Raw genomic sequence first — 22,966 nt, 5'->3', positions numbered from 1 at the left:
TACTCAGATCAAGCACTCTGACTTTAGAAATTCCCAGCGTAAAAAAACATGAAGACGTAAGTAAGATTGGCTATGTGGTGGAATTGCTGAAGCACAGTACGTGGGAATTCAGTTTTCACTTTCTGTGCTACATGTTCGAAATTTTCCTTGAGGTGTTTTAAAACGCCAGGAGTTGCCCCAAAATTAAGTCCTCAAGCACTATACAAATTCCCACAGTGAAGCCTTTAAGAATATTTTCCCCGAATTCCTAGAATTCTAATGAAAATTTGGGGGAAGAGAGGGGGCTTAGGGCCAAGGCCAGGAGAAGCTGAAGGTCACATTTCAGGGGCCCTCTTGCTCCTGAAGGACAACTGCCCCCAACAGTCAGCAGTACCGGCACTCGGGACACTCTGCACGATCCACTCCCTCCCCCAAGAGCACAAAGAAAGATTCACCAGAACTGCTTCTTCTTTATAAACACAAGTACATAATGTTTATTTGAAATTCCAATTTATTACAAGTTTACCCTTTAATGGGGCCCTTCCTCCTTAAAGACAATAAAAAAAAAAAAATTCAGGTGTCACTGAAGTGGGAACACAGGATCCTCACTGTGAACAAGAACAGACTGGCTCTAGGGTACGAGGCAGGGCACGGTGTTGGTGGCTGGGATTATGGAACTGGAGCGTCAGTGCTGAGCCCGAAGCTGGGGGAGAAGGGACAGTAAACCTATCCAGCAGCCACTGGAGCAAATCCCCAGTCTCCGGGCAGGGCAGGCGGGCGTGAGACAGGACCACACCTTGAAGTTCCGTATTAAGAGGCTTTATTCTCAAGTTCTAGGAGCTGCAATCCCCCTTGGTGGACAAGTTTTCCCTTAACTTAAATAGGTACAGAAGAGCTGAGGTGCTCACATTTTCTAAATTCAAAGCTGACATAAAAGAAAATTAAACCCTGTTTTGCATTTTTATCAAAATCTGCCATAAAAGGGAAAGAAGACTACGAAGTTCTGCCTAACTAGAACTACTCGTGCCAGACTCCGCTCCCCGCCCCGCACGGACACGGACCCCTGTGAGATTCAGCTTCTCAGAGCTTCTCGGGGCATCTGTGTCCGAGGCCAGAACAGGCTCGGGAGGAGGGAGGAGGTGGCCGGAGATGGAGGCAGGAACGGCCGCCAGGGCAGGCAGAGGGACATGCCCGTCCCCGCCAGGTCCCACTGCCTGCCCTGCTGAGCCTCCAACCCCGCTTCTCTGAAGGCAAGCGGACGGGCTGCGGGAGGCGACGGGGCGAAGGAAAGCGAACATGTTCTATGACCGCACTGTACACGTGCCGAAGCGAGACGGCAGGAGTATCTTACAGGGTGTTCTTTATACAATGTCACTGCTGAAACAAGCAACTTTTAATAACTAGAAAAGTCAATTTAAAAAAATTAAACATTTAAATTCTTCCTGCTTTTCTTCTGCTCCCCTAAGAGCTTGTGTCTGGTATGTGGGTGGGCTGGGCTCCAACACCCCTCCGGCCAGATCCATCCAAGGTTATATGCATGATTATAAGCAGGACTCCAGTCTCTTAAGTGAAGTGCCTTAGGTTCTTGGTGGGTTTTGTAGGTTTTTTTTTTTTTTCCTTCAGTTTTTTTGTTTTTGATTTGGAAGGGGTGAGGCGGGGCGGGAGAGGGAAGAGAGCAGTCACAAAGAAGGGGAGGGGTATTCAGGAATGGCTCCAGGACATGTCCCTTTACTCTGCCAAGAGCAACTCAAAAGAGCACGAGTATGTCGTGATGCTGGTGAATACAGAACGCGGTATGGCACTCACTGCTACCGTCACCTGAGGGAGAGGCGGGGAGAGACAGAGGATGGGCTTCAAGAAACAAGACTGGGTGTAAATGGAGAGTAAAAAAATCAACACCACCTCCCCACTGGCCTGATTACCCCTGATCCTTCCATGTTATACAGTAATCCCTCCCCTGGAGACCAGAGGCTTGGCACTGTCGTGGTGGCCAAAGCGGGAGGGGCCGCAGGAAATAAAGTTAAAGGACGGGGGCCCACGAGAAAGCCACACCCTTGGCCTCTCCCTGGAAACTCTCAGCAGGGTTGAGGCCGCCTACCGCCCACGGTATCTCTGGGCAGAGACCACCAGCCCAAGAGTAGGCTCTCCAAGGAGCTCTGCCTGCTTAGGGCCCTCTGGAGAGCTGGGCAAGGCAGCACAAGCTTGGGATGACGGGCATTTCTGGACTCCCTGCGATCTCCTCCCTTCCACATTCTTCTCCATCTTCCTCTCTCGCTCCCTCCCACCCTCCCCGGCTCTCTCTGTCCCCCCCCCCCAACCTCGGCTCCCTTACCAGGGCCCTGACTCTCTATTTCTTCTGCCTTCGTCCCCTCGACTGTCCAACGGGCTCTGACTCACTGTCCCCTTCATCTTCAGCAAGCCGATCGGGAAACTTCTTGCGTTTCCTGCGGACGTACGGGTGGCCAGGAAGGTGTTTATGCAACAGAGCCACCAGACACTGTTCTGTCTTCACCGTGCAGTTCAGCACATGGCTGCCTCGGCAGTTGTAAAGCTCAGCATTGGTAAACACTTGCTTCATGTCGGTAAGAAACTCCTGCACAGAGCGGTAGCTCCCACAGGAACATTTGTTCTGCATTGTCTGGAAGTCCATGGGGTGGGTGATGATGTCATAGTAATCCTCAGCCTCATCTCTGGTCACGGGCTCCCTGTGGAGAAGAACCAAATGGAGATCTGAGCACAGAAACCTTGTTTTCAGACCACCGTTCCCAGAACGCCCACCCCTGCTGAAATCAGCCAGCGGGCAGGAGGAGAAGAGGTGTGTTCACCCTGGACCAAGTGCTGTCTCTACTGGTCTGGGAAGGAATGCCCCCCCACACTTAGACATGTCCTAAAGGAAGGATCAGGGTCGTCCCTATGACCTCCGCTCGGCAAGGCCCCAGCCAGCTGGCTGGTTGCATGCTCGGAGCACCCCCCAGGCCAGTCCTGCCCCCCGGGGCCTGAGGACACAAAAGCCCACCTGAAGGGCCAGCTGAAGCGGTACTTCACAATCTTGTGGAGGATCTCTTCACACTTCTGCAACTCAAGGCTTTGCCTCCGGGAGCTCCGCTTGGTCTGAAGTACCTGGCACCAAAGAAAGAGACATGTTATTACAAGTCCAAGAGAAGAGTGGACAGAACAGAAAATGTATGTATCTTTTGAAAACAAAAGAAAAGGAAAAAAAAAAAAGCTCAACCATCTTCTTGGAGCAGAGACAGTCAAAATCATCTGACATTCCAGTCAGGGAGAGCGCTCAGCCGGGGGCAGGCCTCTTCCCATCAGCCCGCCGGCCCCTCCCTGGCGGTCATGGATCAAAGCAGCCCAGGGCAGGCAGCAGCTGCCGTTACAGCAGTCCTGCTAGAGGTCGGCCAGAGAGGCCACTGTCACCAGCGTGCCGGGAGAGCAGATGGATCCGGGATCATGTGCATACCCGGAGGGGTATAAACGAGCCACCGCGGCGGAGACCCGCACAGGTTACGGGGACCACCAGCAGCCAGTTCTCGGGGGGCTAGGGGCTCTGAGGAAGAAAAGCAAGAGGTACGATTCCTCTCCCAGGCCCTCCTGCTGCAAGCATGTACGTGGGAGCTAAGTGGCTAAGGAGGGGAGGGTGGGCGTCCCCTCCAGGGAGCCATCGCCACTGTCACTCACAGCGGTCGGAGCCCCAGGCTTGAAGGGTTAGTTAGGGCTGGGCCAGCAGAAGGATCTCGCATTGCCCTCAAGCTCCCTAATGGCTTGCTTTCTGCCCCCCAACCCCCCACAACCCAATTTGCTCTGCCAAAATAAGTACGTTTTCAAGAGCCTCTGATTGTTCTTTAAAGCTCAAGTGAAATCTAAGTAAAACCACTGAAATTACGTTGGTTGAGGAGCAGAGGGGAGGATAACGCCCCTCCCACAACAACTGTGGGCAAAAGACCCAAGAGTGACTGAGGCTCCAACATTGCTGGCATTCCCACAATGGAGACCCAGCCCCTCTGAGCCACTGGAGACACATGGATACTATTTTAAAATCCTTAACAAGTCACGGGCTGCCTATTAACTGGAGGAGACGAAGTTTGCAGGCTACAGCAGGGGAATGCCGGACATAGCTGCTCCTGGGGGGCCTGTGGCCTCCGTCTGCCTACAGGCCCACCCAATTGCCGCATCAGCCTCCAAAGGGAGGGGGGAGGGGCCCCCACCTGCTGCCCGATGGATTCCTGACGCTGGAGTGGGGGCTGAGAAACGATGGGTACGGGGAGGAGGCGAAATCACTCACCAGCTCTTCCACCTCCGCGTCGTCCACAGGTGGCACCTTCGGCCGAGACTTCCTGGTGGGATGCGGCTTCTTACCTGGCCGGCGTCCCGGCCTCGCCGCAGGGGGGATAACACCCTGCTTGCCCCGGACGGTCTTTCGAGGTCTCACTATAATGGAAAATGTGGATTCGGAGCTGAACAACGAGGACGAAGGGAGCATGCCTATGGGATGGGGAGAGCATCTGGCTGAACAGAGCAACAGCTCCCTTTGGTCATAAGGCGCTCTTGCTCTTTTTTTTCTCCTGCCCTATCGGACCTGACACTTTAAAGGTAGAGAAGCAGATGAATGGATACCTTTCATCAACTGCCAAAGACCTTCTAAGAATCTCTTCCGAAGGCCAGTTCCTTCAGAATGGCTACTCTCTGTCCCCACTCTGTTCACAGCTACTCCTAGGAATGAGGCCTCTGAAGGAGTCAATGGCAAGCTGACTCACTCTGGAGGAGAGGCCGTTTGCTCATAGGTCTGCCTGGAATTCCCAGAGCCCAAGCTTGGCCTGTGAGTGTGTGTCCTTACACGTGAGATGGAATCTGACTGTAGGACAGTTCTCGCCTCCTAGTTCCCCCAAGTAATCCTATGCTCGCCACCACAATCTTCTGGGAGAAAAGCTCTTATCTACTCGAAGTCTTCCTCAGTGAATCCAACCTAAGGCCCACCCCAGTCCTGCTTTCTTGCATGTCTGAAAACCACAGACAACGGGCCAGGCCACTTCCATAAGAGCTCTGCCCAGGACCCCCAAAGGGAGAATTAGGAATACAAAGGACCCCAAGATGACCTGTGTCTCAGGTTGACAACAGGTGCTCGATGTCAGACAAACCACTATTTCTCAATACGTCCTCGGAGTGATGCTCCATTAGGATTAGCTCAGAGCTTCTCCACTGAACACATTTTCCCTTCAAAGAAGGGAGGTGACATTCGGACAGAGATGAGGGTATACAGAGCCAATGACACAAAGAATCAATAAACAATGTTTCATATTCTACTTCTAGACCCTGATAACGCTTCATTGGCTATTTTAAGATCTCTAAGCTCAAGGGGCGCCTGGGTGGCTCAGATGGCTAAGCGTCTGCCTTCGGCTCAGGTCATGATCCCGGGGTCCTGGGATCGAGCCCCGCATCAGGGAGCCCGCTTCTCCCTCTGCCTCTCTCTCTCTCTCTGACTCTCATGAATAAATAAATAAATAAAACATTAAAAAAAAAAAAAAAAAAAAAACCCTAAGCTCAAGACCAGGCTTGGAAGAAAGAATAAGAAACTGACACCAAGGATGAAACTCAAAATGCTAGAGACAGCCACCAACCCAGGGCCTTGAGTTGGGAACTAGGGAACACATCTTTCGTGGCCTAAAAGGTGGAACAGACAAAGGGCTCTCGGATACCAATACTTCCCAGACCCCTTTGGCAGGTAAGACCCTAGAAAGCTGGACAGAACAATTTTTTGGAAAGAAAACAGTAACTTGCAAGTGGAAAGCTATCACTACTCTGAAAATAAACAAAGTGAGTACACTGTCACGTTCAGAATCTATTCCGACAAGCCTGCGTCCCGACCGCACTCCCCAGCTAGCAGACGACGTCTCTTCATGACCTGGGGTTAAGGGACTACTTGTGTCCTGACCCTGGACCACTGGGAAATCATGCCTAGTGAACAAACAAAAGGAGCTCTGCAGGAATGAGAGAAACTAAGGTATCCCAAATGAGAGCCCTGCAAGACTGGAAAGATGGGGACAGGCGTACACACCCAAACTCCTCAGGTTTTAGCAGCACCCCTCCTGTAAAACTGGTCATGCCAAGCATCTTCTCAGACTCCTTATACCAAGGTCTAAACACTCAGAGTGCTGTGATCTTGGGAACTGTACCATCTTTTCAAAAGCTCACCAAAATCTTGATCTGTGGTCTTTTTTTTTTTTTAAAGTTACAGCCTGTGTTTTTTTTTTAAGATTTATTTTGAGAGAGTGAGAATGAGAGAGAGAGAGAGAGAGAGAGAGTACATGAGAGGGGGGAGGGTTAGAGGGAGAAGCAGGCTCCTCCCCGAGTGGGGAGCCCGATGTGGGACTCGATCCCGGGACTCCAGGATCATGACCTGAGCCGAAGGCAGTCGCTTAACCGACTGAGCCACCCAGGCGCCCCGATCTGTGGTCTCTTATTCTACTAATCTACTAGGAAGGGTATACTTTGGATATATATACCCCTGGAGGAGGCTGTAAAAGGCTAGACTGCAGAGCTTTAGGTTTAAACATGAAAATGCCTCATGAAGAATGGCTGTCAGAGAGTGAGTCAATGTGGTTAAGTGTAAAGGAAGAGTCCCCCCCAAAACCCCCCACTGGCATCTAGTGAAAAACAGATCTGAACCTTCCTAACAACCAACCACCCTAAGCCATGAAAAAACTAGTCTTCTCTTTTCAAACTAGCGAAGCTAGATCCCTGCCCACTATGATAAGAAAATCACGTGACCAGAGGAAAACTCACTTCTCTGAAAGCAACAGTGCAGCACAGCCCAAACCACTGTTAGGAGAGGACAGTGAGCCTAGGCCTTCCTCACCCATGGTCCCCACACTGTCCCCACACACTGAGAGGCTCGAACCAGCAGACTCGTCATAAACACACCTGGAGCCTCGAATTCCACTAAATGTCGGACCAAATGGACCTACAGAGGGCTGATGATCTTAAGACCAAGCCATCCAACTCCCACTAGGAAGGTGGTTACATGGCACCTTGAAAATCCCTTCAAAAACCACGGCAGTGGAGTCACCCCACAGCCAAAACATGTGAGAGAAAGATGAGGGCCCGACAGCACTGCCGGGTGGGTGGGTGGCTACTGCCAGCCCAGTCTTTCCCAGGGCAGCTTGGGAAACCGTGAGGTCAACTACAAGGGCAAGCTGAGTACTTACATCGCAGACCAGCCACCTCATAATCCTCCTCCTCCTCCTCCTCCTCCTCCTCCTCGTCCTCGCTCTCATCATCTTCACTGTCCTCAGAGGCAGACTCTTCGGTGTAATTTCTGTGGGGAGGGAAACATATGTAGGGAACGCGGGTCTAGGCCAAAGTGGTCCTAAGAACGAACAAAGTCCCACGGGGATCCTCTTCACAGACCGGGCAGATGCGATGACTGAGGGCAGGGAGCCTGAATCGAGGCTAGGACATGGGCAACAGCACGGAAGCCCAAGCGGGCCTCCTCCAACAGGCCCCAAATGCTTCGGATAAGACACCAATAGCAACAGAAATCAAGACCAAAATACAACCCCACCTCTCCTCACATAAAACAATACAAAACCGATTCATTCCTTTTTTCTCAAGAAATTATCTCAAGATAACTTAACATTTCAGATATTAAAAGCTGTTCCCAACTCTGGGGTGGACTGAAGGGATAAACAGCCCGGACAGGTGTTACTCCACCTTGACGGTCCCCCTCTAGGGGTGGAACAGCTTGCAGATGACCGTAACATCAAAGCAATGGTAATCCCAGCTCCGAACAGGTGGTCCAAAGCCCCGCCATGTCAGGGTAAGTGTGTCTTACTTGGCTCTAAGTGCGGTGGGAGTGGAGTGAGAAATAACTGAGTAACGCTGTTAGATGCGGTCAGGGTCAAACAGCTCTGCCCTCTCAGAGACCAAGCCAGAAGCGTACGTGGTACGTATAGAGCACCCATAAGCTGTCCTTTCACCACCTCAAACTGCAATGTGGAAAACGATGGTATTATCTTGTCAAATAAAAGGCATATCCTCTTTACAAGGCCTTATTGGGATCAGGGTGAAAAACAAAGCACCACCTCTACCCTCAGGGTACCAACAATCTCGGGGGAAGACAGTCACACGTAAGACTAACCATAGAGGCAAGATGCACCAAAAGACTGAGAGATTGGACGCTTGGTTGGAACACAGAGAGGAAGAATTAACCCTAAGAATATAAAAACAACATCTTTTAGACAGGCTGTAGTCAGTGCCCTCAGTTCTGGGGAGAGGGAATATTCCCAGCGAGGAGGAAAGCCCAGCAGGCAAGGATACCCAGTCAACAGCCTGCACCGAGCACACAACATGGGAATAAGGGCTCATAAAAACATAGACCAGTACTGTATAAGAATCTCAAAAATCAGGCCAGGGAGTTTGGACTTTATTCTAGAGGCAATGGAAAGACTTAAGTCTTAGGATAGTGACACGAACTTATCTTTATGCCTTACATAAACCATTCTGGTACCCACACCAAAGCTGGATGAACAGGAGGGGCAAAACATGAGGTAAGGAGTTGAGAAGCCGCCGAAGGAGTTCAGAGGAGAGATGGAAGAGAGTCAACCGACAGCAGAGACCACGGAGAGGTGCAGCAGGAGACTGACTCAGGAGACGTGTGGACACAGAACTGACGTAAATGAACTGAGCATGGAAGCAGAGGGAGAGGAAGATGTTCAAGTTGACCCCAGAGTTCTAATCATGATAAAGAAGGAAAACAACAGGTATGGGTAGTAAGGAAGGTCAGGAGTTTCAGGACTCTGAGCAGGGGGTGGTTGCAGAAGTAATTCAGAAGATGGCAAAGTAGAAGCGTTAAGGCAAAGGGAGATAAACTGTTAACTGAGAGGGTATGATCCAGAAGATACAGGACATGTCTAGTAGTGAAAACCAGGAATGTCAACATCAAGCTAAAATGAAATCAGAGCCCTCTGAGCTCCTACTTAAGTAACCCCGATGATCAGGCTCCGTACGCAAAAATGAACTTAAAACTCCTTAGAATCATTCCGTTTGAGTAACTAAAGCTTAACTGTAACGGCCATTTCACTTCTTTGTTTTGAGAGAAGAAATTCTCACCTGCCACGGGAGTTGCGCCTGGCGGTCGCAGGCTGGCAAGCAGGGCACTGCCACTCGCCGTCTGGGACCTCGTAGAGGGCTGGCCTCAGACAGAACAGGTGGAAGGCTTTATTACATTCATCACACAAGATCAGTTTGTCATCCTCACCTGCAAGGAGAAAAACTTGTGCAGCATTGTTGGGAGCACGGCAATGGTCCGCGAACTCTAACAAAGAGCCACTCAGCCTCGATTAACAGCATGGGGGAGCAGACAGTCTAGCGTAGTGTTATCACTTTCTTTTTAAGTACAGTCATTTCTGATAAGAAATGTAGCATAAACTAGGCTACTGGTAATTTAAGACTCAGGTCTTCTGACTTATATCCCCAAATCTAGCTCGGCCTAGGGAGGACAGTTAAAACATTTACAAAGTAGCAGCAAAAACCAAGTCATAGTAGGAAAGGTGGCTGTTCATCTCCCACTGAGACATGAATCCCGCATGAAGTCTTACATTTCCTGCCCACCCTCTTCCTCGACCCCCAACACTTCCCAACTCCTATCTGATATGGTTCTCTTAAAACACTCAGTGTCAAAAATGCACGGAACCAACCTGACATGGTCACTTCTCTCTCCTTCATTCTGAAACAGCATTTAGAGCAACTGATAGATTTTTCACAGGTCTTTCTATCCTTGGGAATTAAATCCTAACCTACTTCACAAAATAATGTTAGCCACTGAGAAGTCAATCGCTTGAGGGCTATTAGTCATGAAGTTCCTTTCACACAGGCTCTGAAAGCTGTGACCATTAAAGAGTCCCAAAAGCCTTGCTCTGTAGGACTCAGTGCCAGAGGGCCCAAACCGAAGTATTCCTCCCAGTGTGCAAATACTGCCCTCTGCTGATAGACGTCTTACTTCGTGGAGGACTAAAAACTCCGGGAGATGATAAGAGATTTAAAATTTTAGGTTAATGTGTTCCCTGTGGAAAATTTAAAGACTGGAGAGATAAACTGCTCTTATACTCAAACTTGAGGAACAAAGGGCTTGCTCTGATTTACTGTCATGTTATTTAAAAGAGTAGCATTTTACAGACCTCCAGAGGAAGGTAAAATCTGTCCCACTATACTTCAAAGTTGTGTGCACAGAATTCTTCAGCGGAGGAAATATCTTTGGAATGGGAAATCCTAGTCCCTTCTACACTCAGATAAGTAACACCGATCTAAATATACCTTTCTTTCGACAAACTTTGCATCGAGCATTTTCTGCTGACATATCCCACTTGATACAGGCATCAAGCATCCCAAGTAGGACATGCATCCTGGAAAAAGTCTGAGCTTCACGGATTGCTGTCTTCCATTTTTCCAGAGCAGATGCAACCTAAACAGAGACCAAACCAGGTCAGCATTACTACAATGACCTCAAGGACATGACATGTAGATTTTTCACATAACACTGACAGAGTATGCACTGAGAGCACTAGGAACAGAAGAGGCGAGAGAATGCTAAGTACGTTTACCTCCTAGAGATTCTCCACCCTCACCCATTTATTTTACAGCAGAAATCAAGGCTCTGAAGAGTGAAAAAACTTGCCAAAGCTTACAGAGAATTAAGGCAGGGGTGGGGGATGATCAGAGACCCGTCTCTTCCAGTGAAATCCACTTAAAAATTCAGTATCATTTAACACTTATGGAAATGCTAGCGTGCAACCATGTCCTGAGCTAACACAACTTTGGTTAATTAAGATGATGGGTCTCTGCATTATGTGCCACAATCCCAGATTACAGGGCCTGGATATTACAGTAAATACTATCTATATAGCATTCAACAACACTTAAAAATATTAAGTACTGATACAAAGCATTCTTCTTGACTTTATCACCAACTTCTAACTAAGTGAAAATTTCAGAGGGTCAGGGCTGACTTCTTTCTGGGCAGTTACTCTCCGCTTAATAGACACTGCCTCCTCCCATCATCAGAAAATGCAAATTAATTCAGAATTACCCAGGAAAAGCACACTTAGGATGGGGGAAAATATAATCAGGAATTTCAATAATAAAACACAACACTCACTCTTATAAAACAGACATTCTAAGGAAAAACAGAAATGCCATTTTAGGATAATTCACTTATTTGTATTACTGTTTCATTAAGTCAAATGTGTTTTTTTAGGTCTTCAAAGTATTTCTTGCCTAAATGATTAGGTAAGCATCTGCACAGACAAGTGCCTGTCTGTAGTTGAGCTACTTCTGAAGCTGTGGTGGGAGGGTTGAGAGAGGGGAACAAAGGCTGCCCTTTCTCTTTCTTATGGAAACAGAACCACAGAGAGCCCTGTGTGTTTAATTTCATAAATAACAAGAATACGCAATATAAACACAACAAAAATGAGAAGCTGCTGAAGCTCTAGTGGAATCTGGCCCATTCCTTACTCCAACCTCCACTGCAGCTATTTCAACAACTGTCCTCAAAATACAGCACAGCTGCTTTCCTCCCCACTCAGAGCTCCTCCGTAAACTGGGAGGTCCACAACCACAGCTTGCCTCGCTGACCTTCTCCCGAAGGGCAGTGGAGAGCTGACATATGCCATCACACAGGTCCTCTTACTGCGCTAACAACCAACATCCTGTCGATGGAATATAAATTTTTTTTTAAGATTTTTTGACAGAGACACAGCGAGAGAGGGAACACAAGCAGGGGGAGTGGGAGAGGGAGAAGCAGGCCTCCCGCCGAGCAGGGAGCCCGATGCGGGGCTCGATCCCAGGACCCTGGGATCATGACCTGAGCCGAAGGCAGACACTTAACGACTGAGCCACCCAGGTGCCCGTGGAATATAAATTTAAGAATTTTAGGTTCAGCCCCTAAAAAGAGTACCTACTGGGAACAGGCTGAAAATGGCTAAAATGGGCTTTGCTGTCCTCTAGTGGACACTCAGATGCACACAAGTAGTCAGGAAAAAGTCCTATCAGCAGACAGTACTGCCTTTTACTTATTTCCTATAAATTTTAAGATTTGAGCACTCAATAGGGCATCTGGCCTCATTAAAAACAACAACAACAACAACCTGGGGCACCTGGGGGGCTTAGTAGGTTAAGCGTTCAACTCTTGGTTTCAGCTCAGGTCATGATCTCAGGGTCATGAGATCAAACCCAGGTCAGGATGAGCGCAGAGTCGGCTTCAGATTCTCTCTCCCTCTGCCCCTCCCTCTACACTCACTCTCTCCCTCAAATAAATAAATCTTTAAAAAAAAAAAAAAAACCCTGAAAGATCTTAGGAATAAACTTAACCTAATTTTAATACAGATTGAGATATAATTTATATGTTAAGTTCACCTGTGAAGAAAATAATGGTTTTACATATATTTGCAGAGCTGTACAACTATTAACATAAATCTTAATGAGAACATTTTCATCACCCCAAAAAGAAACCTTGTAGCCCCACTAGTAGTCACTCCCTATTCCCCACCCGAAACTACCACTTCCCCAGCCGTAGGCAACCACTAATCTACTTTTGGTCCACTTCTTCTGGACATTTTATATATAACGTGTGGCTTCTTGGAGCATAATTTTTCTAGGGCCATCCACACAGTAGCATGGAATAGTACTTTATTCCATTTTAATTGCTGAATATTTTTCCATTGTATGGATCAATCAATCACGTTTTGTTTACCCATTCATCAGTTGATGGACACCTTGGCTGTTTCCATTTTTTTGGCTATCATAAATAATACTGCTATGAACATTTGTATAACCTTCGTATATTATTTTTGCCCAAGGTCTCATAGCAATTTGGGACTAGATCTCCTTCACATCTCCAGATCCCCAATACCAATGCTCTTGACATTACAGATACCGGATAATCACTAGCATCCTGTTAAACCCACAGTTATCCACCTAGACCAGCCTAGATTCCAACCAACCTCTAATTTTGAAGGAAAAACATTAGGCACTCAAGATTTGAAAGACCATCCTGGTTTCCTACCATTGGGAAAAAAATTCCAAACAGTCCAGCACATTAAAACAAAAACCCCATACAATATTCAGACACTGGTTTTTTTTGTTTTGTTTTTTAAAGACACAGTTTTTAGGAACAGATGAACAGTGGCAACTAAGTTTTGACGTTCAACACTGGTGGTATCTGGTAAAATCCTGTGTCTCACAATGCTGCTGGGAGGCTAAACACATTATTCTAATGAAAATTTCAAATTCTCTATCATGTTTAAATAAAGGTGGTCCCTAGGTAGAAGTGGGTGTAACAGAATCAAAGAGAAGCCAGCTTATATGCAAAGTCTATATTAATCCCTTTACTAACAGTAAAAAGGCAACATCCTATCTTGCAAGGACAGTACAAGGCTTCTTCCACAAAAGAACATTTAAAATGGAAAATCAGATAATCAGGTTGTCAGGACAAATGCATCCAAAGTAAACAGAGAGCCTAACAGAACTGAGGATTTTGCCAAATTATACAAGGTCTTTCCCACTTAAGACAAAAAAAATGAAATATTAAATTTTGAAATCATCAGGACTATTACAAAACGGGATTTGAGAAACAATCTACTTTTGTAAGTAAGGAAACTGAAACCCATACTAAAGACTAATATTAACTAACTCACGCAACCACCTAGTGCCCGCCGAAAAACGCTGGCCTGGGCTAAGTGGAAACCTTCAAAGCAAAGAACAGTGGAAAATTTCAGAGCTGTGGCAAAGCTGACCTTTGGTCAGAAACTGCAGGCAGGGCATAATGCCATTTTAATGGAGAACATTGTTGAACTACTTAATAGGCAACCTAATTGATTTTCCAAGAAACTCTTCCATGCTTTCCATTTGTGTACTATGTGTCTGGGCCCCAAGGTTAAATTCTGCAGTGCTCAAATTTTCCTCCCCAATCAAAACTAAGAATGAAGTCTCATATGACAAGCTAAAAAGAGGTTACTTTGCTGTGGGGAGGAGTACTAAAAACGAATTTAAGAATTTACAGCCACTACTTCCCAACGAGAAGAAAATGTTACTGGTAAGGAAATGTCAAGGAAAGATCACGTCAAGAAAGAGACTCCTCTGGACAGAGTTAAAAACAAAACCCATGCAGTACTTGGCAAGGCTAAAACTGATGCCTAATGAGAAGAGACTCAGCAGAAGAGACTATAAACTAATGTCTTAGACTTTACCTGGAAGGTGACCTACATGCTATGTAGCCATTAAAAGGGGCACACAGGAAGTGAAAACCCAATCCCAGAAAGATACTGACATGAACAGACCTTGATCTAACTGAATCTTAGTTCTCCATTCCACTTACCCTCCCACCCAGAAGGACTCTCCCTTCATCATGCATCCCCCTGGCCTTGGGAAGAAACGGGGAAACTTGACACGGTGTACAAATACCTGAGGTTAGAGGGTAAACTCATTCTATGTAAACTCAAGAGGGCAAAATAAGGAGCAACTGTCAAAGAGGAGAAAGCCAATTTCAGTTCAATCCAACCAGGCCTATGCCCCCTTCCATGACTGGATTAACTCCTATTTATTCTTCAAACCCCAGCTGACACAACTGCTCCTCTGGGGAGTTTTCCCTACTTTGCCCTAGGTGTCCCTCACAGGTAGCCTGAGTCCTGTGCTTTTTCGTCAGGACCTGTCACTCCACCACAACCATCCCTCCCACTCCAATGGGACTCCTGGAGGGCAAGGACTTCTGGCTTCTACTCATCACTACAACCTCCGGACCCACCACAGGACTGCCCAAGACAAGTCTTTACCAGCTGGTTGTGAAAAGAAGGGGGAGAGAGAAATCAAACACAAAGGGAAGTATTCTATGGGATAATGCCTGGGACGTTTCCCTTAATGTAGTGGTTTCAAATTCTTTTCTTTCTAAGTAATCTTAAGTAGAAAGCTAATAGACAAAACAGAAAAAATGGAGCTGCTAACTATTCTAATAAAGACAAACCAGAGACGACGTAAAGTTCATCAGTAAGGAATTAAGGCGCTGAGAAAACACGGTATCACGTAGATCTATAATGGACTGAAAGTGGGGAGACAGATAGAATATGTTGATGGATAGAGACTGCAGAACATGACGCAGATGATTCCATTCTGTAAAATTCCAATAAAACTATCTTCATGTGCATATAGAAAACACACCAAACTACTGAAGACAGATAATCCTGGGGAGCAAAACTAGGATGGGAGTTGTTTCATATTTTACTTACCTCTCACACTGGATTTACTTACAATGAGCATGTTACTTTTAAAACTTAAACCAGAAAACTGGATATCCACATGCAAAAAACTGAACTTAAACCTTAAGTCTACAAATAATAATTCAAAATGGATCAAAGATTTAAATGTAAAAGCTAAAATTCTAAGACCTGTAGAAGAAAACAGAGGGGAAGGAAACTGGATTTGTGACGCTGAATTTGGCAATGATCTCCTGGATATGACACCGACAGCAGAAGCAACAGAAGAAAAAACAGATAAGGTAAACTTCATCAAACCTGAAAACTTTTGTGCATCATAGGATGGCATCAAGAGAATGAAAAGGCAGCTCACAGGATGGGAGAATATATTTGCAAATCATACATCTAATAAAGGATTAATAGCCAGAACATATGAAGAACCTACATAACTCAATGACAAAAGACACATAATCCAATTAAAAGACAGCTAAAGGACTCAAAGACACATTTCCCCAAAGAAGACAAATGGCCAACAAGTACATTGTTCATCACTAATTATTAGGGAAATGCAAATCAAAACCACGAGCTATCACTTCACACCCATCAGGATGACTGGAAACACAGAAACAGAACGTAAGAGGCATTGGCAAGGATGTGGAGAAATGAGAACCCTGTGCACCACCAGAGGGCGTGTAAAATGGTGCAAGGCTGTGGAAAACAGTTTTTGAAAGCTGGCAGTTCTTGAAAAAGTGAAACGGAATTACTATATGATGTAGCTCTTCAACTTCTAGGTATATAGTCGAAAGAACTGGAAGAACTGGAATAGACAGTTGTATGCCCATGTTCCCAGCAGCATTACTAGACGTGAGGGCCATCTGGCTGCACTATCTGTCATCCCACTGTTCTCCAGGATGACTGGCTGGTGTGGCTGGTTAGATGGCTGTCTCCTCCCTCGCTCACTGTGAGGCCCTCCTGAGGCCGTGCACCTGGCCATAGAGGGCAACCTTCTCCGACAGATCAGGATCCTTCGGTCAAGGGTATACAGCTGCGCTCCCCGGCTAGAGGCTCCAAACAAGCTCTTCAAGTCCACAGCAGTATACCCACAATAGCAAAAAGTGGAAATGAGTGTATCGCCAGATGGATACAGAATGTGGTGTATACACAGAATGGAGTATTACTCAGTCTTAAAGGGAAATTCTGGCACATAACACAACATAGATGAGCTTTGAAAAAACATTATGCTATAATCCATTAAGAGACTCTTAATCTCAGGAAACAAACTGAGGATTGCTGGAGTGGAGGGGGTGGGAGGGATGGGGTGGCTGGGTGATGGACACTGGGGAGGGTATGTGCTATGGTGAGCGCTGCGAATTGTCTAAGACTGATGAATCACAGACCTTGCCCCTGAAACAAATAATTCATTATGTTTTTTTAAAAAAGGAAAACATTATGCTAAGTTAAATAAACCAGTCACAAAAGGACAGATACTGTGGGTGCCTGGGTGGCTCAGTCGTTAAGCGTCTGCCTTCGGCTCAGGTCATGATCCCAGGGTCCTGGGATCAAGTCCCAGATCAGGCTTCCTGCTTGGCAAGAAGCCTGCTTCTCCCTCTCCCACTCCCCCTGCTTGTGTTCCCCCTCTCGCTGTGTCTCTGTCAAATAAATAAATAAAATAAAATAAAATAAAAAAGGACAGATATTGTGATTCCACTTCTATGTAGTAATACTCAGAGTAGCTGAATCCATAGACACAGAAAGAAAATGGGGGTTGAGGGCACAGCGAAATGGGTAGTGTAGTCTTTAGTGGGCATAGTTTCAGTTTGGGAAGATAAGGTTCTGGAGATGGATGGTGGTGACAGGTGCATAACACTGTGAATGTACTTAACACAGAACATAAAAATGGTTAAGATACTACATTGTTCCTTATGTGTATTTTACCATCATTTTTAACAATTTAAAAACCGCTATCACCTTTTAAAAATCAATCACAGCCCTGGTAAAAGGGGATGGGAGCACTGTGAGACCTTATCCAACTGTGCTCCACAGAAGAGTTTGAAAGCCACAACATTTAGCAGAAGTGAGAAAAATGGAACACTGACTCAGGGAACAGTGCTTTACAGGAGGTAAAAGCACTGGGTTAGACTATTTTAAAATCAGATCCACTCTCCTACAGTTACGAAACTGCATCTTCACGAACAAAATACCTTCGCTTCCTCTGCCAGTTTCTTCTCTTCATCCACCTCTTCCGTCTTTACCGAATCTTCACTTTGGAGTTTTCTTCTCTTTTGCTTGGGAGCCATGAAGCCTTGGAGAAACTTCTTTATGACACTGGCTTGTAGGGCAATAACACACTCACCAAAATCCTTCAGTTTCTCTAATGAGATCACCTACAGGAAATGACGGAAACAACAGAATGAATGAAAGGCCAAGATGACAGGAGACTATCCTCCCCTCCCCACACCCCGACTCCGGTCATCTCTGTGTACTACTCTTACTTGATGTGGGTTGTGGGGGGAAGCTAATTTTAAGCATGTTCAGTGGCAGCTCCCCACCAGTTTCAGTGTCACTGGGAAAGTTTATCCAAAAGCAACTTCACTGGGGGTTTTCCTAGGGGGTAAAGGCCTTTTACTGAAGCTAACCCCTCCCCACATGTGGTAGTAAAATTCTACATTTACTCAAAATAACGCATGCTGTCTGCTTAAAAGAAAAAAAAAAAGGAGACTATCCTTGACTAAATTCAAATCAATCTGGGCCCCAAATGGGTCACACAACATGAATTTGCCTTGGTCCTCAGTTTCAATGGGTGGTTTATACATTTAAAAGCAGCTGACTACCTCCATTTACCCAGCAATGGGACCTATGGGATGCTGAAACTTGCTCTACTTAAGGAAGTTGGGGAGCTCATTCACTCACTCAGCAACTGGGTGTTTACTATGTGCAAACTACAGTCTCAGGGCAAAGAAAACTGAGAAGGAAAATAAACATTTACTGACCCACTGGCTTACAAACTATAAGCCAGGTAATATGCTTTCCATACTTGGTGTCATCTAAGCCTCACTTTATTTTATGGATAAGGACAGAAGCAAAATCATTTTGATCCAAGTCACACTCCTGAGTGGACGCTACGTTCTCAGTCATGCAAAACGTCAATTTAAAAAATACCACTTTATAACTACAAAGAAAAACAAAGAATGATGATAATCCAATGTTAGCAAGGTGTAAGCCTGGGTTTGGCACAAAGTAGGCAACTGACAAATATTTGCTAAATAAACAAAAAAGTAAATATCGTATTTGAAACTGGCAAAATATTTAGTGTTGAATAATTCTTTAAAAAATCACTAGAACAGGGGCGCCTGGGTGGCTCAGTTGTTAAGCGTCTGCCTTCGGCTCAGGTCATGATCCCAGAGTCCTGGGATTGAGCCCCGCCTCAGGCTCCCTGCTCCACAGGAAGCCTGCTTCTCCCTTTCCCACTCCCCCTGCTTGTGTTCCCTCTCTTGCTGTCTCTCTGTCAAATAAATAAATAAAAAATCTTTAAAAAAAAAATCATTAGAACAATAAAGATATTTAAATCCTTTTTCCCACAAAATGTACCATGAATTCATAACCAGACTGATTTTTTTTTCTTTTTTAGATTTTATTTACTTGACAGAGACACAGCGATAGAGGGAACACAAGCAGGGGGAGTGGGAGAGGGAGAAGCAGGCCTCCCACAGAGCAGGGAGCCCGATGCGGAGCTTGATCCCAGGATCCTGGGATCACGACCCAAGCCAAAGGCAAACGCTTAACGACTGAACCACCCAGGCGCCCCCCCCCTTTTTTAGATTTTATTTATTTATTTGACAGAGATAACCAGACTAATTTAAAAAAAGGCTGGGGGTGCCTGGCTGGCTAAGTTGGTAGAGCACGTGACTCTGGATCTCAGGATTGTGAGTTTGAGCCCCACAGTGGGTACTGAGATTACTTAAAAAAATAAAAATTAAAAAAAGGGAGAAAGAGAAAGCTACATATATAAGATGTATATATAATCTGCTAATTCTAATAGCAAAGAAATAAAAATACAAAAGTCTTACAGTAAAAGATTTATCCTATCAACTCCATGGGTTATTTTATGTACCCCAAAGCGATATAAAGACGTAAAGAAATGGAATGTACTTACAAATTGAGAAAAAAAAGATGCAACTGCTCAAAAAAACACATGACTAACACACACGCTGTAACACATATGAATAATTTGAAAAGACCCACAATTATTAGTATCTTTGGAGTTACGTGGATTTTATTATTTAAAATCAGTAAAAAGCATTTTAGTATTTTCTGATGGACAGTATTTTTCAATCTTCTCTCCTGCTGTGATATCTGAATCTATCTCATGTGGAACATGGGGTCTCCTGAATTGGTTCATCTACACCATGTGAGGGTCTTTCTGAGCAGTGACAGGACTCTAAACAGGCCTTGAAATGTACCCATTTACCAGCATGAGTGCTACCCAACATTAAGCATAACCCTACTGAGCTGATCAGTATAAACGACGGACAAAACAGGCATCAATCACATGGGAATATTATAGATATGTTAAATAATGTTTCAGTTCTGTGACTCCAGGACCAGTTTTCATTCAACTTAGTAGAAAATCACTTTTTGGGGTGCCTGGCTGGCTCAGTCAGTGGAGCATGCGACTCTTGTTCTTGGGGTTGGGGGTTCAAGCCCTTCACTGGATGTAGAGAGTACTTAAAAGTAAAATCTTAGGGGCACCTGGGTGGCTCAGTCCATTAAGTGTCTGACTTCGGCTCAGGTCATGATCTCAGGGTCCTGGGATCAGCCCTGCGCGATGGGCTCCCTGATCAGTGGGGAGTCTGCTTCTCCCTTTCCCTTGCCCCTCCCCCCGGCTCATGCTCACTCTCTCAAATAAATAAATAAAATCTTTAAAAAAAAAACTTAAAAAAACAAAACCAGAAAAGCTCTTTTTGAACAAAGGATCTAAGCCAATGATTAGATTTTTCTGGATATCAATGGAAAAATATCAAATGGAGAATTTTTGGTTCCACAAGCCTTTCAAAAACAAACCCACACATGATTTCCAGGGTCATCTGGGCAAGTCAAGAACAATATCAGGGAATAATTCCAAACTGAGTTTCCATGAATAACAGATCTCCTAAGGGTGTTTGCTTATGGTTCTTACCCGAGCTTCAAATTCCGATGTTTCTTCCACATAACCAAGTCCCCCCTTTTGTAATCTTGTTGCAACTTCAATGAGATCACTACGAAGAAAGTTTAAAAGCTCCTGGTTGCCATCACAGGATTTTAGACCCAAATTAGGCTTCCGGGCCAGATGAATAGAATGAATGATGTCCTGGTACCTAGAAAAGTTGGGGGCAGGGAGGGAAAATAAACTCTGAATGATAAGTCTCATTTCTAGAAGACTTACTCAGATCTTCATCTCTCCTTGGTGATTTCTTCAGTTTCGTGTTTCTTGTACAAATTTTCAAATTTCTTTTATTCTTGATTCATTTGAAAAACACCCTTCTTTTTTTCAGTTATTTGATAGTCCTAGTACCTGAAGTGTCCTGCTTTACCTAGCTCTCATTCATGGTTCCTGGTCTGCATATTATTTTTTTAACCTTTTTACCATGAGTTTCTTGGGATTTTATCTGTGGAAATTCTTTGAGGCCTGGTTTGAAGTTGTGCTCCTCCAGAGAACGGGCACTTGCTCATGTCAGTTACCAGGAATGCTACCAACCTGAGACAACTTTAAATCACCTGCCTGGAATGCCTCCTAACATAGTAAAAACGTGAAACTGGGCTGAAACTCTACACAAGGACCTTCGTGTTCACTCTCACACTAAAGATTAACCTGCTGAGGTCCCAGCAATAGACTGGCGAGTCCGTAGGCTTCACTGTTGGCTGCTTTTTTTTTTTTTTAAGATTTTATTTATTTATTTGAGAGAGAGAGAATGAGACAGCATGAGATGGGGGAGGGTCAGAGGGAAAGCAGACTCCCCTGCAGAGCAGGGAGCCTGATGCGGGACTCGATCCTGGGACTCCAGGATCATGACCTGAGCCGAAGGCAGTCGCTTAACGGACTGAGCCACCCTGGTGCCCTCACTGTTGGCGTCTTACAACAAAATGAAAACTAGAGCTCAAGGTCATCTCAGTTGAAGTATACTAAGTTCCCATTTCATTCTTAATAAGCATTTTCAATATTATTTTCCTCTGAATACAACTTCATTGTGTCCCACAGGTTTTCTTGCAAAGATTTCTCTTTCCTTGCTTTCTACAATTCCCTTTATTTTCTTCTTTGATGTCATCTAGGAATATATTTAACTGTCAGTTAAGATCTTTTTGGACATCTTTAAGGAATTTGTTTCTGATTTTATCACAATCTGATCAAAGGTATCCTGAAACTCTATTTTTAAAATCTGTTGAGACTGCTTTTGTGGCTAAGTATATGATTAATTTTTATAAATGTTAAATGGAGAGAACAAAAAACTTTACTTCTCTGTTTCCAACTGGCCTAGTATCATTTTGTTTTTAAATTCCTTTTTTTATTGAGGAGCACATGGGTGGCTCAGTCAGCTAAGCATCTGCATTCAGCTTGGGTCATGATCCTGGAGTCCCAGGATGGAGCCCCGCAGTGGGCTCCCTGCTCAGCGGAGAGTCTGCTTCTCCCTTTTTCTCTGCCCCTCATCCTGCTTGAGTCTGCTTCTCCCTCTGCTCCTTACCCGGCTTGTGCTCTCTCTCAATATAAATAAAATCTTTTTTTCCCCAAGATTTTATTTATTTGACAGAGAGAGAGAGCACAAGTAGGCAGAGTGGCAGGCAGAGGGAGAGAGAGAAGCAGGCTCTCTGCTGAGCAGAGAGCCAGACGTGGGACTCGATCCCAAGACCCCAGGATCATGACCTGAGCCGAAGGCAGCCACTTAACCGATTGAGCCACCCAGGCACCCCCAAAAATTCTTTTTTATTGAAGTGAGTAACTGAGTGCACACCCTGTAATTTATATCCTTCATCACTTATTTTCTTGTAAAGAGCATATATATTTGTTTTATAAATGTGAACTTCAAATGGTCTGTGATACATTATCCTCTCCCCTTGGCTACCCCAAAGGAAATCCAAATAACCACCACCAAGAGAACAGATAAATAAAGTAGAATCACAAAGATTGTACACAAATTCCCAGAATACGATATAGAAAGAAAAAATGATAAGAGTTTGGTTATAAAAATCATGGATGGAACCTGAAACCACCCATATATTGTATGTCAACTATACTTCAATTAAACACAAAACAACAGAACAAAATGTGGATGGCTCTTCAGTAAAATAATGCTAAGGAACATTAAGTCTCAAATATTACATATGCTTGACAGCCTTTAAAAAGTTCAAAACCAGCAAAACAAGGTATGTGTTTGGGTTTTTTTTAATGCTCAACAAACAAAAGTCTAAGTTTTGTTTTTAACCCTGACAATCCAATATTTTAACCAAACAGAAGAAACATCATAGAACCATATTCCTTTGTGGTTGGGTATACTTGACATTTTCCCTTGTCTTTCTTAATTTGCCCATGATTCTGAATATAATTTTAATTAATTTATGCATTAATTAAATGCATTAAGTAGTGGACTAAAACTAGTATCATGTACCCATCCATTATCACTCACAAAGTCTGGAAAAGTTGCAGTTGTGTACTGAATGATTTCTTCTTTCTTCAAACCCAAATGCAACTATGAAAGCATGCAGTCAGATACTAA

At 45.0% G+C, this 22,966-nt stretch overlaps 1 protein-coding gene across 2 annotated transcripts in view; it reads right to left on the bottom strand.

Annotated features, from left to right (window-relative positions):
- Window positions 1-443: 443 nt before the first annotated feature.
- Window positions 444-22,966, bottom strand: part of BAZ1B (bromodomain adjacent to zinc finger domain 1B) — a 69,039-nt gene continuing 46,516 nt past the window's right edge. Inside the window, exons 12-20 of one of the 2 annotated variants that reach the window (XM_028109971.2) lie at window positions 20,398-20,575; window positions 17,423-17,605; window positions 10,294-10,441; window positions 9,091-9,238; window positions 7,188-7,297; window positions 4,268-4,413; window positions 2,996-3,099; window positions 2,312-2,684; window positions 444-1,830 (exon numbers count right to left, since the gene is read on the bottom strand). In XM_028109971.2, the coding sequence (XP_027965772.1) occupies window positions 2,327-2,684; window positions 2,996-3,099; window positions 4,268-4,413; window positions 7,188-7,297; window positions 9,091-9,238; window positions 10,294-10,441; window positions 17,423-17,605; window positions 20,398-20,575 (1,375 nt within the window). In that variant the 3' untranslated portion in view covers window positions 444-1,830; window positions 2,312-2,326. The remainder of the gene's footprint in view (window positions 1,831-2,311; window positions 2,685-2,995; window positions 3,100-4,267; window positions 4,414-7,187; window positions 7,298-9,090; window positions 9,239-10,293; window positions 10,442-17,422; window positions 17,606-20,397; window positions 20,576-22,966) is intronic. The other variant, XM_028109970.2, reaches the window with a different exon arrangement.

Source organism: Eumetopias jubatus, unplaced genomic scaffold (genome assembly GCF_037043125.1).
Source record: "Eumetopias jubatus isolate StellerSeaLion01/CBP00866 unplaced genomic scaffold, mEumJub1_p1.0 scaffold_12, whole genome shotgun sequence".
Lineage (NCBI taxonomy): Eukaryota > Metazoa > Chordata > Mammalia > Carnivora > Otariidae > Eumetopias > Eumetopias jubatus.
This window is presented reverse-complemented; position numbering and strand designations above follow the sequence as displayed.